The sequence below is a fragment of the Lonchura striata genome, chromosome 24 (genome assembly GCF_050655825.1).
Source record: "Lonchura striata isolate lonStrDom1 chromosome 24, ASM5065582v1, whole genome shotgun sequence".
Taxonomy (NCBI): Eukaryota; Metazoa; Chordata; class Aves; order Passeriformes; family Estrildidae; genus Lonchura; species Lonchura striata.
In genome coordinates, this window is record NC_140726.1 from 4,016,644 (window position 1) to 4,039,786 (window position 23,143).

General features: G+C 51.4%; 1 protein-coding gene across 7 annotated transcripts in view; it reads right to left on the reverse strand.

The window, feature by feature from the left end:
* Positions 1-416: 416 nt before the first annotated feature.
* The window catches only part of B3GAT1 (beta-1,3-glucuronyltransferase 1), a 44,117-nt gene continuing 21,390 nt past the window's right edge, over positions 417-23,143 (reverse strand). Inside the window, exons 2-7 of one of the 7 annotated variants that reach the window (XM_085560197.1) lie at positions 20,686-20,821; positions 20,397-20,543; positions 17,224-17,696; positions 11,262-11,558; positions 4,506-4,623; positions 417-2,740 (exon numbers count right to left, since the gene is read on the reverse strand). In XM_085560197.1, coding sequence (XP_085416323.1) covers positions 4,537-4,623; positions 11,262-11,558; positions 17,224-17,696; positions 20,397-20,508 — 969 coding nt within the window. In that variant the 5' untranslated portion in view covers positions 20,509-20,543; positions 20,686-20,821 and the 3' untranslated portion in view covers positions 417-2,740; positions 4,506-4,536. Of the gene's footprint in view, positions 2,741-4,505; positions 4,624-11,261; positions 11,559-17,223; positions 17,733-20,396; positions 20,599-20,685; positions 20,822-23,143 lie in introns of those variants that run through there. The other 6 variants (XM_021525822.4, XM_085560196.1, XM_021525819.4 and 3 more) reach the window with 6 other exon arrangements.

Here is a 23,143-nt window from a genome sequence, read left to right on the forward strand (position 1 = left end):
CCTCCAGTCCCTTCTCCACCAGTGCTCACACTGTGAAGCACCTAAAGATGAAATTCCCCCTTGGAAAATCAGCAGGGATCAGATTTTTGCTGAGGTAGAAGCAAAGGGACAGCAAGTGGAAAAACTCATCCCTGCTTTCTCCTTAAAGCTGCTGTGGGATCTTGGGCCCTGGTTTCTTTTTTCTTTTTATCCCACTAAACGGAGACTCGGGATTTAGGTAAACATGACATTGTTTTAACTCAGCAGCTCCAGGCACAGAGGAGCTGCAGCCTCCTTAGGGAGAGGGAGAGATCAAACCCAAGCTGTGAATCCTTCAGAACCTCCAAGGAGTCGCTGCTTTCCGTGCCAGTACCAGCACTGAGGCTCTGAGAGAAACACCAGACTGTGTCTGTGAGGGAGGTGCAGGGTATCCTGGCTCTTAGAAACCATCATTTTATTTAACAAATTTAAATACAGTTTGTTTAAAACTGAGAACAGACAGTGCAGCTGGAACACACTCCATCCTGGCCAGGTCTGTCTCTGCTCCCCAGGGCCACAGCAGCTCTGGGACAGCTGGAGGGGCCCGAGCTCCTGTGGGCAGAGCAAATGTGCAGGGCTGTGCTCAGCACTCCATCCTTTGCGTTTTTCTGAAAGTTGTTTCCTTCCAAGGAGGGGAGGTTGGAACCCAGCAGGGACTGGAATTCAGATCACTGAACCAAAACATGCAGCTCGGAGAGGACATCAGTTGGAAACTATTTCAACGCTATGAAAACTTGGTAGTCCTTGAAAAATGTCTCTTTCCACTGCAAGGTTTGCAGACTGAAGGGAGCTTGGAAGGCCAGTACAATAACAGAATAAATCTACTTGAGTGCAGAGTTTGAATCCAAGGTAACAATACCTGTTCCCATAGAGCAGCCAGCAGCATCCAACACTTTCTTTCCAAGTAGTGCTTCAGCCATTGCATCTAAAAGGAACATTTTTGTAAAGGCTTCTGTGGCTGGGAACTAAAGAATGAGACTTTTCCCCAACGGTTCTGATATACAGTGGGAGAAAATAACTTACAAAAAATAATTTCCTTTGAAATACCAGGAAATACACAATGTCATTAGTCCAAGGGGAGACTTCTGCACCATGAGCCAACAATCAAACCCAGAGCATTTTAATAGTTCTATGTGTTAGGGCTAAAAATAACCAAGTCTATTGCAGGATTACATTTTTTCCCTCAGTTCAAAGGTAAAATTGTGCTTCAAAATCTTTGAAGGAATTGGGACAGCGCTGGGGAGGGTGGTGACAAAGGTTTGACAGTTATGGAGTGGGAGGGAATTTAGGGGTTTTGGCTGGGGAGAAGGGGCCTGTTGTACCTCGGTTTTTATCTCAGCAGTTTGGCAGTCTCAGAGTCACCCGTGGTGGCAGCACCAGCAGATGGTGACAAAACAGAGCCCAGAGCCCAAGGGTGCTGCTCTCCATCACAGGAGACTGGGAGCTGCTCCAGGGTGGCTTTTCACACCAGCTCTGCAGTAGCAGAAAAAGGGGCTGGGGCTGGAGGATCACTCCAGTCAAATGGGAAATGAACTAAAATCACCTCTTGGCATCTAATCCCTGGTTTGAAGCAGTTTTAATTTTTAAAAGTGGGAATTTGCCTTTAAATAGGAGCACCCTTCAGAAAATCCCACACCTAATGCTCACAGGAACCAAATTAGGGCCAAACAGGACCAAGATCTGGACGAATATTATGGTGTATGGCCCCAACAATCTCATTAAACCCCACTTCCCATTATTTTAGTGTTTTTAGAGATCCACATGCTGGACTCCAACCAGGATCAGTGGTGAACTGGTGGTGGTCAGCAGCTGCCTGATCCTGTCCCTCCACCCCACTCTGGGGTCTTCTAAGAAAGATGGGGACAAACCTTTTAGCAGGGGTGGGACAAGGGTTGGTGGTTTAAAAGAGGATAGGTTAGCTATAAGGACATTTTTTACCATGAGGGTGGTGTCACACTGGCACAAATTGCCCAGAGAGGTTGGGGATGCCCCATCCCTGGGAATATTCAAGGCCAGGAGCAACCTGGTCCAGCTGGAGGTGTCCCTACCCATGGCAGGGGCTTGGACCAGAGGACCTCTAAAGTCCCCTCCACCTCAACCCTTCCATGATTCCATGACCACAGAGGAATGTCAGGGTGCCCCCAGACTGAAACTGAGGAAGGAAAAGAGAAGGAAATCAGAGAACAGTGATGCTTAAAGGGTTTGTTCTAACCTGCTTCGCTTTCCCCCCTCCCCAAACCCTTCCTGTCTTGTGCAGCATAACAAACACTGATTAAAGGAGGTTTAAAATTAAGGGCTAAGGTGCCATCTAGGAAGGCAGCTGTCCCCTCCACGGCCAGAGAGCTGCTCAGGCTGTCTCCCACATGGCCACAAAGTTCGTGTTTCTCAGCAAAACCAGTCCCCGGGGGCAGTGCCACGGCTCTCAGCCTCACCCAGGTGCTGGCACACAGCCCCTGCTCGCTCAGCCACACGCCAGACGAGCCCCGGCGCCGGGAGCTGCCAGTCCTGCCTTGCTGTGCTTTGTTCTCCACCTCCGGAGCGTCTGCCTGTGCCCCGAGTGCAGGAGGAAGGGCAGGGGATCCGGGGAGCTGATGGATGCAGTGGTGCTTGGCTTTTCGGAAGGCTAAAACTCGTGGGAGTCAGCAGAGGTCCTGGCTCCCGCCTGGCTGGCTGGGTGGATGCTGTGGAGAGGAACCTTGCAGGCTGTGCACGAAGAAATCTTCTGCAAGGGACACAAGCAGTGTGGGTATCACCCCTGTGCCACTGCAGGGCCATCCCACAGCCCTGTGCCATGCTTCAGAGCCATCCCAAAACCCTGTGTTCACTGCAGAGCCATCCCAAAGCCCTGTGCTCCACTGCAGAGCCATCCCACAGCCCTGTGCCATGCTTCAGAGCCATCCCAAAACCCTGTGCTCCACTGCAGAGCCATCCCACAGCCCTGTGCTCCACTGCAGAGCCATCCCACAGCCCTGTGCATTGCTTCAGAGCCATCCCACAGCCCTGTGCCCCACTGCAGAGCCATCCCAAAGCCCTGTGCCCCACTGCAGAACCATCCCACAGCCCTGTGCCATGCTTCAGAGCCATCCCAAAACCCTGTGTTCACTGCAGAGCCATCCCAAAGCCCTGTGCCCCACTGCAGAGCCATCCCACAGCCCTGTGCCCCACTGCAGAACCATCCCAAAGCTCTGTGCCACTGCAGAGCCATCCCAAAACCCTGTGCCATGGTTCAGAGCCATCCCATAGCCCTGTGCCCCACTGCAGAGCCATCCCAAAGCCCTGTGCCCCACTGCAGAACCATCCCACAGCCCTGTGCCATGCTTCAGAGCCATCCCATAGCCCTGTGCCCCACTGCAGAGCCATCCCACAGCCCTGTGCCATGCTTCAGAGCCATTCCATAGCCCTGTGCCCCACTGCAGAGCCATCCCACAGCCCTGTGCCCCACTGCAGAGCCATCCCACAGCCCTGTACCCCACTGCAGAACCATCCCATAGCCCTGTGCCCCACTGCAGATCCCAAAACTGCTCCTGGGCAGGGGGAGCAGCCCTGGGGCAGCGCTGAGAGCTGCAGCCCCTCTGAAAGCCTCTCCCTGGCACACAGAAGCTGGGCAGGCTCTCCCCCTGCCCTGCCAAAGTCCCAGAGCAGAGACAGGGCTCCATCCTTCTTCCCCCAGGGAATGGGGCATAAGGGAACTCATTGCAGGTCAAAATTCACCACTACTGAGCAATCTACCCCCTTCCTGCTCTTGCTTCTCAGCACTCAAGAGCAGCAACCTCCTGTCCCTCCACACCTGGTTCTACACTCCACTAAAGGGACTTGTGCATTTATTTTTTTGCCCGTAGCAATGAAGGGCAGCTGCACAGGCTGCAGATAAAAGTGAGTAGTTCGTCCTTCACTCCTGCAAACCAACTGCAGAAACACCCAGGGCATGGACAAGCATCAGTGTTGTGTGTGTTCTTTCCTCCTTTCCACTGGAAAAGACACCCCATGCTCTCCTCAGGTGAACAAACACCTCAGGTGGGCTTTAATCCACACCTTCCAGACTTGTCACTGCCTCTCTGTGGCTTCAGTGTGGGCCTGAATTAAATATTTCCCTCAGTGAAAACTTCTGCCTGACCAAAAATCTTTTTGCTGGTACTGCTTTAGCTCTCCTCAGATGTTTGTAGGTAGGTGAATCCACACCCTTCACCCCTGTGCTTTAGCTATATTAAAGTTAATAAGAAAACCTTGTTTACACAAGGATTTTTCTTAATGGTGCAACTTCTGCCTAAACTCCTACCCCCTGCATTTTTCTTCCCCTCAACCTCTCAGCAGGTATTTTGTCTTAAAAATTGATTAAGAAAGAGAGATTAACGAATGGTCTTGAGAAGTTTAGCAGTAAGAGACAGTTGGGGTTATGAAAAATGGAAATGAAAAAGCACATTTAAAAGAGCTTTTCTTTCCCCTGCCTCTGTGTAGCTGCTCACTGCTGTTAGGAACACTGCTCTTACCTGGTGTTGGTCTCTGCTCAGCCATGCACAGTCAGATTTCCACGTTGGGATCTGTGAATCCTTTCTTGCCCTCGTTCACCAGCACAGGCTTCTCTGTCCTTGTGTGCCAGACTAAAATCTGAAGAAGGCAGCAGAAGTCATCAGCTGCACCTCTCCAGTGCACTAAGGAATATTCCTGCTCATTAAATCAATAGTGCAATTTAACCAGCCACCCTGGAGCCTAATGGTGCATCCACTGCTGAGAGGGGCTTTGCATAAACCTTCATTTAGGCAGAGCTGCTGCTCTGCGGAATGCACAGTGCACAGAAATCACCCGTTTTACAGCGTGCTGTCGTGGGGCATTAACCTGCTCCTTCCATGTAGTTATCCTCCCTCCAAAGGCTCATCAGCCTTCCAGTGGGGTAAGGCAGCTCTCTCCCAGCCTGGGATCACATCCCTGCCTCCCCACAGCTCCTCACTGCTCCTTGGTTACCACCTTACACCCTCGGGAGGGGAAATGCAAATTCCTGACATTCAGGTGATGTTGGGAGGGCAGAGGCATCATCAGCTCTTCCCATCACCACCCCTGCTTTTGGCTGGGGAAATATAACCTGAATTCTTCATCCCATCCCTGAAAATCCCTGACTGGGGAGCAGGCATCAGGCTCCCCCTAACCTCAGCACCACTTCTCTTTTCACTTTTAAATCCTTTCCAGAGCCTGAAGAGCTGCAGGAGTGTCGCTGAGCAGGGAAGGACTCACTGCTGAGTCCTTCCAGAATCCTCCCTTCCTCCCACGGGCTCCAGGCTGCACACACCCTCTCAAAACCCAGCATTCCCCTCTGGATCCCCCCCAAAAACTCCCTCCCCAATCCCCTTGGAATGCTGGGCCCAAAGAGGCACCCCCTATTCTGTACCAGGTATTAAAACCCCTCCCAAACTTGCTGAAAACAGAACTGCAGCCTCTCCTAAAAGGTTTCCCTCTGTCTTGGCAGCAAAGTTGCACAGACATCCACATCTGTGGAGGAGAATTGGCAAAATCTGAGGTGGCTGAGTATTTCAGAGGGGCTGTTATAGGAAATTGTTTCTACTAGCTGTGCTCAGAGAGTTCTGGAAGCTGCTTAAAACACTCAATTATACTCATTGCTTTCCTCCTCGAAGCAGGATTGCTGGGAGCAGCTTTATCCTCTCTGAACGGGTTTCCTGCTTCCCCTCACCTGTGCCTGGCTGTTTCCTGTCAGAATCTGAGGTATTGATGATTCCAGATTGTAGAAAGTCTCTGTCTGTCAGCCCCACTGCCAAAGCAGAAGCCATAATTGGTCTGTGCTGGTTTCCAGGTTGTTTATTCTGTTTATCTCTCACATGTTCTGCTGCCCTGCCCAGCTCTGTCCTGCAGGGCAGCGTGTGGGGCTCTGCCCTCAGTGGGATGTGACAAACATTCAATACCAGAAACTCCCTGGGCTGCATTTACAAGAACGTGCCAATATCTGTCACCTACGTTGGACAGTGTGTCCCCAGCCTGAACCAACAGAAAAATGCCAACACCACAGTGAGACATGGAGGGCATGAAGAAGGAGAAAAAGGACAAGGCACACCCAATTTCCTCCATCTTGTCCCCTTTGGACCCCTTATCTAGAATCCTAAAATTTTACTTTTGCATCCGTGCCACACTTAATTATTACTCATATCAAACACTCAGAGCCTGTAATTCATGCTGTAAGATTGAAAACTCTTTTCCATGGGCAGAGATCACAGCCAGTGTCTCTGGGGGCTCTGTCCAGGGGGGTTCCTGTCCCTGCCAGGGTCCCAGGGCAGCCAGAGGGAAGCCCTGGGTTCCCACAGTTTCCCACCTGGTGGGGTTTCCCTCTGGTTGCCATGACAATCCCCTGCTCACCGAATCCTGCAAACCTCTTCCACCCAGTGCCTGCCTCCCTGAAAAACCAGGCCACGTTCTGCTTCTGCAGGATGAACAAAGCACCTTTCAAACCCTCCAGGTTCAAGCAGAGCACCTTCCCCCCCCTTCCCAAGGAACTTGTTTGACCAAATTCGTCTCTGATGTGAGCAGTCACCTCCTGCGTGGAGCTTAAATCTCTGCTAATACTGAAGCAGTAGAGACCAACTGCTGGCTGGAGTGGGTCCAAAAATCCATTTCATCATCCCCCACAAGCATTCAGAGCCTGCTCATCAGAGTCACCCTTGATTCCAGCCCTGCTCCCCCCACGGCAGCGACGCTGCTGCGATTTCTGCGCTGCTTGCCCTGGAAAAAGCAAAACCCAGCAGGGCTCACGAGAGCTCTCAGGGCTCTGCAAGGATGGGGAAAGGATAAACCAGGTGCTGAAGAAATCCTGTAGCCAATTCTCCTTTGCAGAGAGAGCTGGTGAGAGCCCTTTGCGCTGCTGGCCCTCCACTCAGCCCTGCTATGGCCCAGGGGCTCGCTCACACTTCAGCAGCTCCGAGCACACACTCCACCAGCAGAGGACAACTACACATCACCAGTGCTCTCCTTCAGCTGGATCCCACTCTGCTCTCTTAAAGCCAAATGCCAAAAAAGAGCAGATTAAATGGGCTAAAACAGACCATTTTTAGAGTTTGCAGTTTGATACAGCAGCTTTTACCATTTTTCATGCTGTGCTCCTTAACGTGGGAGGTAGATCACCATTTACTACAGAAACATTTGCTTTTCCTTTCAGCCAGTGCTTGTTTTTTTTTCAACAAGCAGTGTGTTTTATGCCTCAGAGAAGCTTTGGCTCTCTCACAAGGGACCAGACAGTGAGGGAGACCAAATATCTGACTTTTCCTGAGCAGTGGTTTCATATAGATCACTCAAGGGACTGCTCTTTAAAAACACTACTGCAAAACCCTTCCACTCATTTACAGTCCTTACATTCAGAGCCACAGGACTCAAAACAGATTGAGGAGGTCACAAGGCTCCATCTCCACAGCAGAACAATTCCTTGGCTCCCAAGAGGAGAAGAAAAAGCAAACAGAAGAGTCCGACCTGCTCTGGGAGGGGATCACAGGGTTTCCAGCACACAGACCCTCCCAGGAGGGATTCAGGAATTGTTGTTTGAAATGGAAACTACAAAATGAGAGAAAAAAAGACACCAGGCTGAAAGGACAGCTCTGCTCCCTGTTCTCCAGCCTGACAATGAAATGTTCCCTGCTGTGGCATAATGATGCCCATGGGCCTCTCTCTGCTTTAGTCCTCCCTGGCTGAGCTCACTGCAGATTGTTCCCCTGGGTGTCCACAGGAAATGGGGAGCAGAATGTCCCCCCTTTCCATCAGCCTGACAGGACTGCCAAATCTCAGACCTCTCTCCTGAAGACTGAAGAGAGATGGTTTGATTTGGGGGTGTGGGGAAATGCACAAAGAGCAGAACTCCAAATACAGAGAACCTTTGCAGAGCCGTTTCCTTCCAGGTCTAGGATAAACCAATCCTTCCCTCCTCATAAGGAGGGATAACTTTCTCCTCAGAAACGAATATCAATTTCCTTTACTTTCTCCTTCATTTTGGGCAGCTCCCAAATCCAAGAAAATAAGCATGATATGTGATCTCTGGCCTAAACTTCAGCTTTCTGCAGGAGTGTGTGTTTGTGGGCTGAATTCTGATCAGTATTTCCAGCACCAGCAGTGCACACAGGGAAGGCAGCATTTTTGGAGAACAGATGTCTGTGCTTATCTTACACATTCCTCTGATCCCTCCTTAATGACTCTGTCTAAGCACATCATAATTTTTAATGTAAATCTCCCTGCAAAGCAGGTGTGTGGTTATGTTTAACAGAGGCAGAGCATGACAAGTGCTGGGAGCACAGGGGAGGGAGAGGAGCCTGTGCTTTGATCTCGGGCTCGCAGGACCCCAGACCACAGCTGGCTTTGGACCTTCTCTGCTGCTGGCCCACACTCTTCTCCTGGTACAAAAAGCAAAAATGGAATTTCCAGGGAAATGGAGGCTGCTGGCCCAGCTGAAGCAGAAAGGCAGAGCCCAACCTGCAAAGCTGCACTCGGAGCTGCCAGGAGCAGACAGCATTCAGCTCACAACAAGGACCCTTGTGAGCTCTCCCCAGCCCAGCCAAGAACTCAGTCTGCTTCTGATGCTGGGCAGCAATCGCTGTGGGAATCCAGGGCTTCCCTCTGGCTGCCCTGGCAGGCCTGGGACCCTGCCAGGGGTCAGGAACCCCCTGGACAGAGCCCCCAGAGACACTGGCTGTGATCTCTGGCCATGGAAAAGAGTTTTCAATCTTACAGGATCAATTACCAGCTCTGAGTGTTTGATATGAGCAATAGTTAAGTGTGGCATAGATGCAAAAGTAAAATTTTATGATTCTAGATGAGGGGTCCAAAGGGGACAAGCTGGAGGAAATTGGGTGTGCCTTGTCCTTTTTCTCCTTCTTCATGCCCTCCATGTCTCACTGTGGTGTTGGCATTTTTCTGTTGGTTCAGGCTGGGGACACACTGTCCAACGTAGGTGACAGATATTGGCACGTTCTTGTAAATGCAGCCCAGGGAGTTTCTGGTATTGAATGTTTGTCACATCCCACTGAGGGCAGAGCCCCACACGCTGCCCTGCAGGACAGAGCTGGGCAGGGCAGCAGAACATGTGAGAGATCAACAGAATAAACAACCTGGAAACCAGCACAGACCAATTATGGCTTCTGCTTTGGCAGAGGGGCTGACAGACAGAGACTTTCTACAATCTCAGAACCATCAATACCATAGATTCCAACAATCCCCACTGCTTCCTCCCCATCCCAGACCTGTGTCCCAGCCCTGCCTGGTCCAGCACCCTTTGTTTCCTCCTGCCTGGAAACAACATTTTCCTTCCTCTCCTTCCTCCAGGGCCATCATTCCCCACCCCAGCCTTTCAGCACAGCTTCCTTCCAGCAGGGTTTTATTTACAGCAGGGACAATGGACCAAAGAGTGACTGGCCACGGAGTAAACACCCCTGATCTTCTGTGCACAGAGTCAAAGCAGCCTGAATCTCTCCTGCCTGTTGGAAACACATTGATTTCCACACAGTGCCCAGGAACAGGAATCTAATCTTAATCCAAAGCCTTCCCCCACTCTTGGGAGTCTGGTTGGGTTATTTGTCCTGGGGTTGAGCAGCCAAAAGCACAGAATTTGGATTCAGAGTGGCACAGCAGGTATCAGATAAAACCCAGACTTGCTCCTTCCCCTCAGTGCCTCCTCCTCATTCCTGGATTCATTGTGAAAGCACTGCTGAATGTTCAGATTCCTGTTTTTTTTCTGTGGCTTTGGAGCAGTGCACATGGAAATCAGGCAAAGGGTATTAGTCATATTTTCTTTCCTATCCCAAAAAAGATGGAGATCTGGATCCAATACTGAGGCTGTTTGCATTAACAACTTATTTGCAATAAAAGAACAATTCTGTTGGGGTAATTAAGCAATAAAGACTCTCTAAATCAGTCTGTCTGATGTTTATAAAAGATGAAGGTGTGAGAGTTCTACAGGGGGGTCTCTGATCTCAGAGGGACCCCCAGCACACCTCCAGTATTTAGGGAACCCTCTCAAAAAGCTTCAAAGCTCTTGGCAGCACCTCTGTGGCTGATGGGCTGTGATTGATGCCTGTCACTCTAACCAGCTTTGTCTCATGGTGTCTCCCACGCTCCCTGTCAGCCCAGACAGATTCATCTCTCATCTCAGACTGAGAAGTTTTCAGAAGAACCATCCCTGATTTCTGTGTTATTTAGCACCCGGGGTCCTGCTTCCTGACCCAGCAATGTGTGCAGGCAGCATTGATCAGTCATCTGACAGCAGCAAAATCCCCCCAAATGGAGCTTCCTGGAAGCCTCCTGGAGCTCACGGCAATATCCCAGGCACTGCAACATTTCTGTATTATCTCTGACACAGAAAGATCCAGGTTTTTGTGGGCACCTGCAGCACAGATGTCAGGAGGGAGAAGACAACTTGGCAGCAAGGCAGAGGTTGTGTGAGCAGCCCTTCCCTGCAGCCAAAGGCTGTGGCTGCTGCTCCTGGGTTATTACAGCTCACACAGCCCACAGAGCAAACCTCAGTGTATGACAGCCCTCAAACCCCAACTCAGGAATTCACATTAGATAACTGACATTTCACCCCTGGAACTCCCTGCTCCAGGATCAGCCAGGCCACAGGAAAGCCTACCTTGAAAATAATATTTTTTAGGGGTAATGTAAGAAAGAAGAACGGGTACAGGGGAGAGAAGACTATTTCAAGGTTTATGCAACTACTGGCAGCATGCAGCTGAAAGAGATTAAGTGCCCTGCACACGTTTTAGTGCATAATGCCTCATTCCCAGGTTCCGTGTGTGCGTGCTCCTGGAGGTGTGTGTTTGGAGGTGTGTTCTCCCTCCAAACTCAGAGGAGCAGCCTGGAGAAGAGGAGGCTGAGGGGAGGCTCACAGCCACCTGCAGTCTCTGCATGAGGGGCAGACAGACAAGCACTGATCCCTTTTCCTTCTGTTGAGGATGCAGGGAACGGCTGGAGCCATGCCAGGGGAGGTTTAGGTTGGATTTAGGGAAAGTTATTCCCCCAGAGGGTGCTGGGCACTGCCCAGGCTCCCCAGGGAATGAGCACGGCCCAAATCTGCCAGAGCTCCGGAGGGTTTGAACACCACTCCCAGCGATGCTCGGGGTGGGATTGCTGGGACAGGAGCTGGACTGGATCATCCTTGTGGGTCCCTTTTAGCTCGGGCTGTTCTGCGATTCTCTGAAGCGACGGAATGATGGGGAAAACTGAATTTTCTCCCCGCTCTGGCTCCTCAGCACCCCGGCACAAGCGCGTACCTTAGTGCAGTTGGCAGCCTTGGGCTCGAGGTCGTTGAGGGTGACGAGCTCACGGAGCAGGCTGCTCTCCTGGTAGCCGCCCTTGACCCCGCGCAGTTTGAAGTAGGCCTGGGAGCGCTGCAGGATCAGCCGGAGGTTGACGGCGAAGCCGGCCATGTCGATGGCGAAGGGGCGGTGCGGGTCAAACACGGTTTTCCAGCCGTACACCTTCCCCGCCGCGTTCACCTTGGGCGACTCGTAGCGCAGGCCGCCCACGAAGGCCACGGGCCACACCGACACCTTCCTGGTGCTGCGCATCTGCGGGCGAGCACACACAGCGTTAGCGGCCCGGGGGCTGGCCGGCACCGCGGCCTTCCCGCGAGACATCCCGCAGGAGAAACTGTCCGGGGGTTCAGGCAGTCCTTCAGCTGGTAACCTCAGCCAGGGACAGGCAGCTCAGCTCTGGGCACTGATTTCAGCATCAGAAACGGGGCAGCTCAGCTCTGAGCACTGATTTCAGCATCAGAAAGGAGCAGGCAGCTCAGCTCTGAGCATTGATTTCAGCATCAGAAACGGGGCAGCTCAGCTCTGAGCACTGATTTCAGCATCAGCCAGGGACAGGCAGCTCAGCTCTGAGCATTGATTTCAGCATCAGAAAGGAGCAGGCGGCTCAGCTCTGGGCACTGATTTCAGCATCAGAAACAGGCAGGCAGCTCAGCTCTGGGCAGTGATTTCAGCATCAGAAACAGGCAGGCAACTCAGCTCTGAGCACTGATTTCAGCATCAGAAAGGAGCAGCTCAGCTCTGAGCATTGATTTCAGCATCAGCAAGAGCCACCAGCTCAGCTCTGAGCACTGATTTCAGCATCAGAAAGGAACAGGCAGCTCAGCTCTGAGCACTGATTTCAGCATCAGAAACAGGCAGGCAGCTCAGCTCTGGGCACTGATTTCAGTATCAGCCAGGGGCAGGCAGCTCAGCTCTGAGCAGGGATTTCAGCCCTGCCTTGTGAGGTGTCCCCAGGCCACAGGGACAGAGACAGGAGCGCCGTGTAGCAGTTCCACAGAGCTAGCCTTTATTCCAGTGCCCTGTGAAGGAGGCCAGGAACAGCAGCTCCATGCTAAACTGAAATTTCCATCTCTACCTTCCATTACCTCCCTTTGACACCTCCATCCCTGGGCAGAAATTGGGGTTTTTATGTGGAAAATCAAGGGTGGTACAAAGGGGGAAAACCCAATGGGTTACAAAGAATCTACATGGAACCCCAAAGCAAGCTAAGAACTCACCATGACCAAGGAGGATTTCTCAATCCAGGAGGGTTGAGATGATCTTATCACAGCTCATTCAAGGGACATCTCTCCAAGGGAGAGGCCTGGCATGCCCATCTGTCTCCACACACAGACACACACTGATCCTACCTATGGTTGCCACCACCCCCTGGCACAACCACCTCACCTGACACCTTAGGATTTTAGCTTTTATATTTTTCATATACTTTTTACATCCTGTACTGCTTTGGTGTATTGCTCCAAACTCCATATGGAGGGTTGGCTGCTGTTTTCACATTTTGGTCAGACAAAACAATTCCTCTAGGCCTGAAACTCAAGGACACCTCACTGGGTCAGCATGAACAAAAAGTGAGTTAGGGGGCAGCAAACTGGGGGTAAATTACTTCATTGCCTAAAGCTGTAATTAGAGGATTAACCCCTGATATGTAAATAAGACCAAACTTATATCTGTATGAAAACCCCACGACCATCATCCATTTTGGGTGTAGCCCCTTGGGGAGGCTTCATCTGCCCTTAATGCAGCTGAAGGCCCCTCATTAAATATATCCACTTTTATTCCCTTAATCTTGTTCGGCCTCTGTTTTTAGGTAAGCCTGGAAAAGGCATCAAGCTGGGATCCAACAGTCCTGAGCTGCAGCTGGAGCCAACAACCTGTGCTCCATTGTGGCAGGATGTGCCCCTCTACCATGGAAAGCTTTCCTACCTTTCTGCTCTGTCCATCAGCTGGTGCACAGCTCTGGACATTCCCTCCTTTGAGTTTGGGGCTCCATGCTGGGCAACTCCCTGAGGGCTCCCCTGACAGGGGGAAACCCTCTTGAAGCAGCTCTTTGTTAGGAAAAGCAGACACACAGGACTTTTTTGGTCTTTAGGTTCTTGTTTTATTGTTATCTTATTATAACTTCAGTAAATTGTCTGTACCCAGACCTTGCGTGCAGGAAAATAAAAATGGCTAATAACTTTGTCTTGCAAGGCCTTTTAAGTCTAATCAAAAACTAAACTACTTAATTAAGAAGTGACACTTTGATTATTTCTCTTTCTGACATAACTGACCTTTAAAGACTCACAATGCAGATTTTTCTGCCCAATTATAAGATACTACATAAACTTAAGAAGAAGGAAGAAGAGAGAAGAAAGGAACTTGAGACAACACCCTGTACCCTCCATCTTGTATCCATCTACAATATGCTAAAAATCCCAAACCCTAAATTCTTTATCTATGTGACATATTAAACCACTCTACTCTACAATCTCTACAATCTATTTCACACTTTCGTGGTCTCTAGTTTACTTTGGAGCTTTGGAGGCCTTCTCCATGAATGAGGGTCAAAGTCAGTGTTTTCCTGGGAGTCAGAGCACCCTAGGGCAGACAGGGAGATATTCCTCCTGCTCTGGGTTCCCACACTATCCCTCACAGGAACTGGTGAGATAACCCAGGCTGGACAGATGTCCAGCAGTGACTGCTGTGTCCAGTTCTGGGCCCTCATTTTGGGAAGGACCTTGGGACACTCGAGCACATCCAGAGGAGGCAATGAGGCTGGAGAGGGGCTGGGAACACAAACCCTGTGAGGAACCCCTGAGGGAGCTGGGGGTGCTCAGCCTGGAGAAAAGGAGACTCAGGGGTGACCTTGTCACTCTCTGAATTCCCTGAAAAGTGGCTGTGCTCAGGTGGGGTTGGGTTCTTTCTCCAGGAACTGACAGAATGACAGGACACAGCCTTAAGCTGCTCCAGGAGAAATATAGGTTGGTATCAGGAAGAAATTCTTCACTGAAAGAGTGATTGTGCACTGGAATGGCTTCCCAGGGAGGTGGTGGAGTCACCATCCCTGGATGTGTTTAAAACAAGACTGGACGTGGCCATGGTGCCATGGTTTAGTTGATGAGGAGGTGTTGGGTCATAGGTAGGACTTGATGATCTTAAAGTCTTTTCCAACCTGGTTCATCAGTGTGATTCTGTAATCTCTGGTGCCAGGGAGGTGAGACTGCCAGCTGACAATAAACATCTGAGATGTAGAGAGACAAGCTAGGAATTCCTGACTGAAAACACACTGCTTTTACAACTGTAGAAGCCACACAAATTTTGACAGAGACAGCAGTCTCCTGCCCTCTGCCTGGAAATGTGTAGGGCTCCTTCTTGAAGCTTGGATGCATCTTCATGGTTACTCTTCCAGAAACTGAGATCCTATGCATGCCCCATCAGAAACTGGATCCTAATCGACACTATTTCTTCACTAGCTGTAATAGAGGCACCTTTTTATCACCATGCACTGAATTGTTTATCTACTTGTAGTGTTTCTTTGTTTCTCCTGTAGAGTAAGCAACCTGTTTAAGTCTTATGGCTGTTTTCCTTGGTCTATTCAAGACATAATTCATGTTGTAATAGGCCTGATCAGTCGTTATTAAGAACTTGTGAGAAAGAGTGGGTTTTGGGGTGCTGGCCACCTCAATAAAGCTGCTGTCTACTGCCAGGGGCCTGAGCAGAAGCAGGGAGTTGTCCAAGCTCTCCCCTCTCCATTTTTAACATCCAGCCCCCAGCAGTTCCACCCCAGGCAGCGCCTCTGTGGCTCAGACCTCAGCACCCACCTGTAAAAGGCTGTCCATCCCACAGCTGGAGAAGTGAAGAGCTTTGGAAAGTGGCAGCTAACAACAGCAATGGCCACAGAACCGAGCTGGACTCAGCACTGGGAACAGAGCTGCCAATAAGGGACATCTCTGGGATTTATCAGTGGGGCTTTTGTCCAGCTGTTGGGCTCCACATGGGCAATCCCAGACACAGGAGGGAAGCACCTGGCCCAAGGCAATGCAGGAATGGCACATCTAGGGAGAAAGGTGGTCTCTGCTAAGGTATTTAAGCTGCAATCTCAGGCTATGTAAGGCAAAGGGCCTCTCCAGAGTGGGGCACTGCAGCTGCCAGCACAGCCTCTCCAGACATTCCCAGCAGGCAGGGCAGTCCTGTCCTGCTCTTCCTGCCCTGTGGAACAGGGTGCCTCTGCTCCCTGTGGTCACCAGAAACGGAGCGGAGCCACCAGGGCCCCTCTGGCCACCTGCCCTTGCCAAGGCAGATGCTTTGAATGCCACTCACCCCCAGCACCCTGCCCTGCTCCCTGGCAGGCTCTGCTCTCAGCTCGCTCTCTTAGATCAGGGCTCTCCCAGAGCTAATCTCATCACTGCTAATTACTGCAAACGAGAGCAGAAGAGCTCTGGCACTTGCCCTTCTGCATTATACAGCTGCTACCGGCAGCCCCTGTCCATAGGGAACAATAATATGTGTCTCCTGCATTTCACAGCACATTTCCTTGGCTCAGTGACCTTAACTGCAGAGGCATATCTGAGAGGAGAAGCCTCTACGAGCACACAGACGAGTGAATGAAGGAACCCTTTCTGCTTTATTCATGTGAGGCGTCTGTCTCAAGATGCTGCCCGAGTCAGCCTCAAAGGGGACAGGGGAAAAAAGAAATTCAGTCTGAATTCACTCTCAGCTGTCAAAGCGTGTGCATTCCTGTGGCTGTGCAAGCTAAAGTGAGAGCCACTGGGGAAGGGAAAGAGGCATGTATGAGGAAATAAATAGGAGATCCCTGGTATGAAAATGGGCAGCTGGTGGGGAAGGAAGCAATCCTCCTTTCTCGTCCCTTGCTGCAAGAGTTTGGCCTCAAGAGATCAAGGGAACAAGTAATTTCTGAGCTGGAAGCCAGGTGAGGTACCTGGCACTGTAAGAACACTCAAACCTGCAGACAGGAGCTCATTTAGAGCCCCAGCTGGGCTGGAACAAAGAGCAAAGGTGGGAAAGCCTGTGGAAAAGCTTCCCCTGCTCAAACCCAACCAGATTGTCAGGACATGCTGAAATTCAGCCCTGGAGCTGCAAACTTCCAGGGAAAGATCTCAGCCCCTCTGCCTGCTGATAGCAGCCTGGGAGACATCCATGCCCGAGTGCTGGAACAGGAATTGCTCCAGGGGGGAAAAGCTGCACACGTCTCCTGGCAGAGACATCCCTCTCCCAGGTCCTGCATGGACGGCTCTGCTTTTCCAGGAGGTGAACCAAACTCTCTGACAAGATCCTGCTCCTCGTGTGTGCAGCCAGGCAGAGCCAGAACTGGGAACATCTCTGAAGAAGGTGTCCTGGGAAGGCTGTGGCTGTGCTGACCCAGCTCAGGGGTGGCTCTGACAGGGCACTGCTGCTCAGCCGGGATCTGGAGGAGGCTCCAGAATTGAACCCTGAGGTGGGAGCAGGCAAAGGCAAACGGCAGGGAAGGAAAAAGATCCCTCAAATGAAAGCAGACACGATTTAAGAGACAGCCAAGTGGTGGAGGAGGAAGGCTGATAACATCAGATAAGCTGGAAATCTCCAGGATGAGGCGAGGAAGGAGGATGGCTGAGGTTTCTTTGCAGGTTGGACAGCAGGGGATGTTCCAACCCTAACAAGGCTCCCCACAGGGGAAGGCAGCTCCTCATTAGCTCCCTTTCCATGGAAGCTGCCTCCTGATCACATGCCACAGACAAAGCAGGGTTCCCATTGCTTCCCACGGGATGCTTTGGCTCTGGAAACACACAGGGAAACGAAGCTCCGGAGAAAACCAAAGCACAGCTGCACTGACTAACCCAGAGCTCAGGAGAGGAGCCCAGCATCTCCTCATCTCACCCACACATCTCTCACCCCCTCCCCAGGCTAATCAGCCACATCCATGCCCGCAGCAGGCCCTTACCTCCTCGAAGAGCTCCAGGCTGTAGGTGTTATCATCATCAGCAAAGTAAACAATGCCGGGCTGGCTGTTGTTTCTGTTAAAGGTCTCTCTCAGCCACCTGAGGGCCAGGTTCCTCTGCATGGTGCCGCGGGGGATGCGGGGGTCCCGCATGTCCCCGCGCAGTTTGTAGTTGCGGGGTGTCTCCACGTTGAGGTGGGTGTAGTTGAGCCCCGTGTCCCGCAGCAGGCGGGTGATGAGCGGCGTGCGGCGCTGCGAGTCCTCCACCAGGATCCAGTGCAGGTTGGGCACGTGCAGGAGGGTGTTGGCCAGCCGGGTCAGCTCTGCCTTCTGCACCGGCCGGCTGTAGGTGGGGGTGACCACGTGGATGGTGGGCAGCGTGTCTGACCACGGGGGTGGGCGCGTGTAAACGTACTCTGTCCTCACCACCTCCACAATGTCCCGGTCCGACAGGCAGTATTCCTTGGAGTCCAAGCCTGCAGCGAGATCACGCTGGGAGTCACCACCATCATCTGGGCAAGGGCATGGAGAGAAGAGAGAGCCGCATGGACTCGGGCGTCCGGCACCCCCCGGCTGAGCCACCAGCGGGTCACCCTCGTGGCCAGGAGAGGAAACAGGCTCGGGTGGAGGCTTTCATAGGTAAGGGCACGGATAAATAAAGGAATCAGGGACAAACACACGTGAGAAAAGGAAGATTCTGCTGCTAGAAAACCAGCACCAAAAAAAGAAAAAGGCCTGAGAGCCTGGGACAACTGGGCTGAGTGCTCACAACAAGCAGCTTCAAAAAGCACCCAGAAGAGACAGGACTGTAGAGCAAGTAGGTCTAGATAAAGAAAATAGCCACGTGGAATGATGGTCCATCATCCCTGAAGAGCTCCAGTGCTCTGGGCACCACGCTCAGTGGGGCACTACTCAGATCTGCACTCAGGAACTGGAGCAGCTGGACTGGGAGGCAAGGAAAAAACTGGTGGAAAACACCAGGCCAGTGAAGATCCACAGCAGCACGATCTGGTCAGGACACTGCAGGGCCCCACAGCTCTCTGACAGCCACAGAGAAGTGGGGAAAGACACACTTCAAATCCAGAAATTGAGAGCCTGTAATTGTAGAGTTTTTCCTGCAGAGACTTTCCCCTGCCTGTAACTAACCTGCCTCAAAAAGGCCCCTCCAGCCTCTGAACAGAACAGCCCCCTCAGGGGTGCAAATGTGAACAATAAACAGCCTAAAGATCGGATACTCTGACCAAACAGACAGAATCCCTGCAAATTGTTCACAATCAGCTCAAGGAATACCAGCGTTGATGCACCTCCTGCTTTTCCAGGGTGCAATTCTCCACTGCAGGGCAGCAGGAATGCCACAGTCTGCAGAGATGAAGGGGGACCCCCACTCAGGATGTAAGGCTGCCTCTCCAGTGGGCACAGAACTCTTTGAGCCATAGGTTTTTTAGCATCAGGTAACTACCAGGAACTTGAGATGAGAAAGAACAGGAACAGAGGGCCATTAGATCTGACCCGGCAGGGGACTACCCATGGCTTTTTCATAGCACGTTATTCTTCCAGCAGCACAGACTTTGATACTGAACCAAATGAGGCTTTGTGCTCCATGGTACTGACAGAGAGGGGTGGATATTTGGGAAAGGGAGCAGGGTACACGTTGCTATCAGGCTCTATGTGCTGCAAAGCACCTCAGCATCACAGCAGAGCTCTCTGAGAGCTGGAATCAATTCAGAAATAAATCTGCGAAATGCATTGGACACAGACACAAATGTAATTAGCCAGGCTGGTGCCCGAGACAGTTTGCAAAGCCCTGCAGGTCAGATCCTCAGCTGTGAGCCCTGGCACGGGGAAGTGCTGCTGTTCTGGGCATCTCCAGGTGCACATCTCTCTCAGCACCTGTGAGCAGAGCATGTCAGAAACACTTCACAAGGACAAAATGATTCCTCTCAAGAGCTTTCAGGTGGGTCTCTACCACCACTCACTTTCTACTGGGGGCTATGAGAAGCAGAGAAGTGTCTCATCAAGGTCGTTGGTGAGTTCTTGACCGAGCCATTGGAACAGTCTCTGTGCTGTAACTGCAGAGGCCATTCACAGAAAACAGCTTTTATGGCACTGATCAAACTGCTGTACGGACAGGCAGCCTGTTTTTAGTCATCTTTAAAGTCCTCTTTTAGAGCCCAGTAGATCCCTCATCCTCTGAAACACTGTCCACCTTCCAGAAAGGATCAGAGTCATTTTTCCCTGCTCAAAGCCTCAGAGGTGGCTGTCAGAAGAAAGGGAAAACTGCTCAGGACAGACTGAACTTCCTGCAGCTCAAACTGCACATCAGAGTGTCCAGCAAAGGGATAAGCAGCTATAGAGGGTGGGGACAAACACTGAAAGGGAAGAGAATCCCTCAGAGAAAGGGATCAGGGAGGATGAAAGTCCTGAAAATGAGCTGGCCTTCTTCCCCCAGACCAGCCTGCCCACAGCAAGAAGGGCAGAACCAAGAAGGAAGGTGGCAGAAGGCAGTGTGGCTTCCTCCAGCCCCCAAGAGCCCTCATAGCCCTTAGATATTGCTGCAGTGCCAAGAACAGGACCAAACTGAGATGCTTTTGGCCAGCAGGGTTCCCTCAGAACTTCCTGAAGACCCCTGACTTGGGCCAGGGCTGTGTTTACTGCAGTGTGTGACAGGAGTGTGGAGTCAACTTCTCAGAGCACTTTAACTCCCCCAGGCAGGCGAGATCTGGCTCTTGCCTTCTCCTTCAAGTGCCAGAGCACTGCTTTTCTGCTTTCCTTAAAAAGTGCTCTCAGCCTCGCGCCTCCCAGAGCAGCTGCCTCGAGTGGCAGCTTTGTTTTGTCTCTTTTGCAGCTTTCCCGCTGGAATAACCTTGTGTGCAGAGCGCTGCAAAGGCCAGCAGGGAGGGAATCCTCCCAGGGAACACAGAGAAGCAGCACCCTGGGTTTAGGCCACAAGGAGCTCTCCAAGTGCAGCAAGCACATCCCATGGAGCGGGGTTGATGCCTCTGAAGAACCCCTGGGAGCACTGGGCTGTTCCTACAGCAGAGGTGGGGAGGCTCCTGCATGGGCATGGTCTGGGAGCTGAGATGAGCATGGCTGCCATGGAGGGATGAAATGAGAGAGGAGATGAGGACGAAGGGGGGATGCACGGGCTTGGCATGGGCTGGTTTGGTTTCTCTCACCCTTGTGCACTGCAAGCAGGGGAGCAATGGTGCTCTGGTGCCAGACGGTGATTAGCAGTGTCCAGGGCAGAACTATCAGCACGATAGCCAGGATGTCTCGTCTCTTCGGCATCTCCAAGACTGACTGGGCCCACAGCTCCTCATTACCTGACAGTGAAAACCCCAGAGACAGAACAGCAGAGCACATGGAGAACAGAAATAAATGGGCAGGAAGGAGCAAGGACAGAGAGAGAGAACGCGAGAGAGAGAGGCAGAGAGCAGCCAAGGCGACACGACTCGTGGGTCTTACCAGTGCTTACAACCCACCCATTGCAGAAGCAGGTTTGGAGGGGCCTCGGCTGCTGAGCCCAGGAGCAGGAGGGCACTTCTGCAGGGCACTGCTGGAGCTGCCAGCAGGAACCTCAGGGACTCATGTGGGAGGAAACCTGCAACACAGAGCAAAGGCCACTAGGCACAGAAAGTACCACGTCGCCCTGTTTTCTGAGAGTTTTAAAGTTCTTCTAAAAGTTCCTATGCCTTCTGATATTTACATATTTCAACTGAGTTTTCTCACGCATGTTCATGTAAATAATGATTCTTTTGCATTCTTCTTTGTGGGTGGAGAGAATTGATGGACTGTTGGTTTGACCAGTGTGCTTGGAGAGGTGGCAGTCTCACCCTCCAATCCACTGTCTCTTTTACTATTATATATATACTAGAGTCAGAAAGGAAAGTTGGCTTTTTGAGTTCTTTTTCTTTCCTTTTACATCTGGCCTGCTTCTGTGAGTTATTTCATGCTGCAGTGTGACAGTACTACAGTTCTCCTGAAAAGAACAAACCCCAGTGAGGCAGTGAGCAGCAGCAGTGTCCCGCACACCTCCAGGGAGAAGCCTCCTGTGTGTCCAGGGCCTTGCTTTCACTTTGCATCCCCTTGTCAAGCAATTCCCTGTTGTCAGGTGAGCTAAAGGTGCTCAGTGCCGCAGTGCCTGAGCCATCCCAGCAGAACAGAACCTTTCCCCTCCAGCCAGCCAAGCCCAGGGAAGCAGCAGAGACTGCCACAACCACACTAAGGGCACAGCAGCTCCTGCTGTCACCTGCCAGATCCTCCCCTTGGCCAGGCAGAGCTCTCAGGGTGGCTGCACCTCTGCTCCTGGGCACTGAAATCTCACATTTTTCCTGATGCCTTAGGATTTTAGCTTTTCGATTTTCCATCTATTTGTAACCTGCAGTTCCTTAGTGTAGAACTCCAAACTCTATACACAGTGTGAGCTGCTGCTTCCCCATTTGGACAGACACAACAATTCCTCTCCAGGCCTGGCAATCAAGGACACCTCACTGCTTCAGGCCAGAGAGATGGAAACAAAAGTGAGTTGGGGGAGCAAACTTGGGGTAAATGACTTCATTAGCTGAAGCTGTAATTGGCAGATTCACCCCCAGTATGCAAATGAACCAAACTTACAAAATGGTGAAACCTGTGAGTCCATTTTGGGGTGGGTTTTGTCTGCTCTAAATGTACCTGAAGGCCCTTCAATAAATATAAATGCTTTTTATTCTCTTAATGTTGTCTGTTTTAGCTGGTCCTGGACAAAGGCATCATTCCCTCAGCTCAGCCCATCCTGCAGGCAGCTCCAGCACAGCCACTGTGAGCTCAGGCTTCCAGCAGCCTGCTCAGGTTGGCTCCCTCTCGGAGGTGCCGTGCCTGGAGTGGATTAAAGTGCCACAATGGCTTAGTTTGATGCCCCACGAGCACATACAAGATTGAAGCAGGCTGAGTTTCACCGCGGCGCCTCGGCGAGCGGAGCGCGGCACTCAGCAGGGCTGCCACGCACCGTGGGCAGTTTGCAAACATGGATAGCACTTTAGTGCTGCTGCTCCCATGTGGGGCAGCGCATTAGAGGCTGCTAAAAGGGCTGCAGGGCAGGCAGGGAGAGCCCAGGGATGCTGCAGAGGGAGCAGGATGCTCTGGGAGAAGCACTGCTCTCCCGCTTGCTGGAGCCCACCCTAGGTTGGGGGTGGCTCCGTGTGGTGGAAAAGTCTCTCCTCCAACCTGAGCTTCCAAAGAAAGGCTCAGCAGTCTCTGTTGTTTGGTCTCGAGGCAGTTTATTGCAAGTTTTCTAAAAGATTTTCTTCTGGGCTGCTGTGGTTTGCTCAGAGCTCAGGCAGAGGCACACACACACCCTGACATCCTCTCTGACCCCGACTGCTTCTTCTCTCCCACCCAGGGCTGCTGCTGTCTTTTATATGGCACATTACGTGTTACATGGTTACAGTTTTCCCAATGCCTATTACCTATATTAAATGGTGATTTTCTATCTTTTATATGGTACATTACATGTTACATGTTTACAGTTTTTCCCAATGCCTATTACCTATATTAAATGGTGATTTTCTATCTTTTATATGGTACATTACGTGTTACATGGTTACAGTTTTTCCCCAATGCCTATTACCTATATTAAATGGTGCCTTTCTACTCTAAACCAATCTGTGAGTGCCAACATCACCAAGAACATGGAGGTAAGGAAGGAGAAAGAGGGAGGACAGGGCAGGCCCAAATCCCAAATCCATCTTAAACCCTCTGACCCCCATGTACAAAACCAAAACCCCCTGTACAGCACTCAAAAATTCTTCCCTCTACTTTGTGACTACTTCTACACTAATATCTAAACTTTTGTGACTTCTTGTTCTTCCTGCAAGGTTGCTAAATCATTCCATGCTCAAACCCAAAATCAAAAATCACAGCTGTTTCCAGCTGCCTGCCAGGGTCT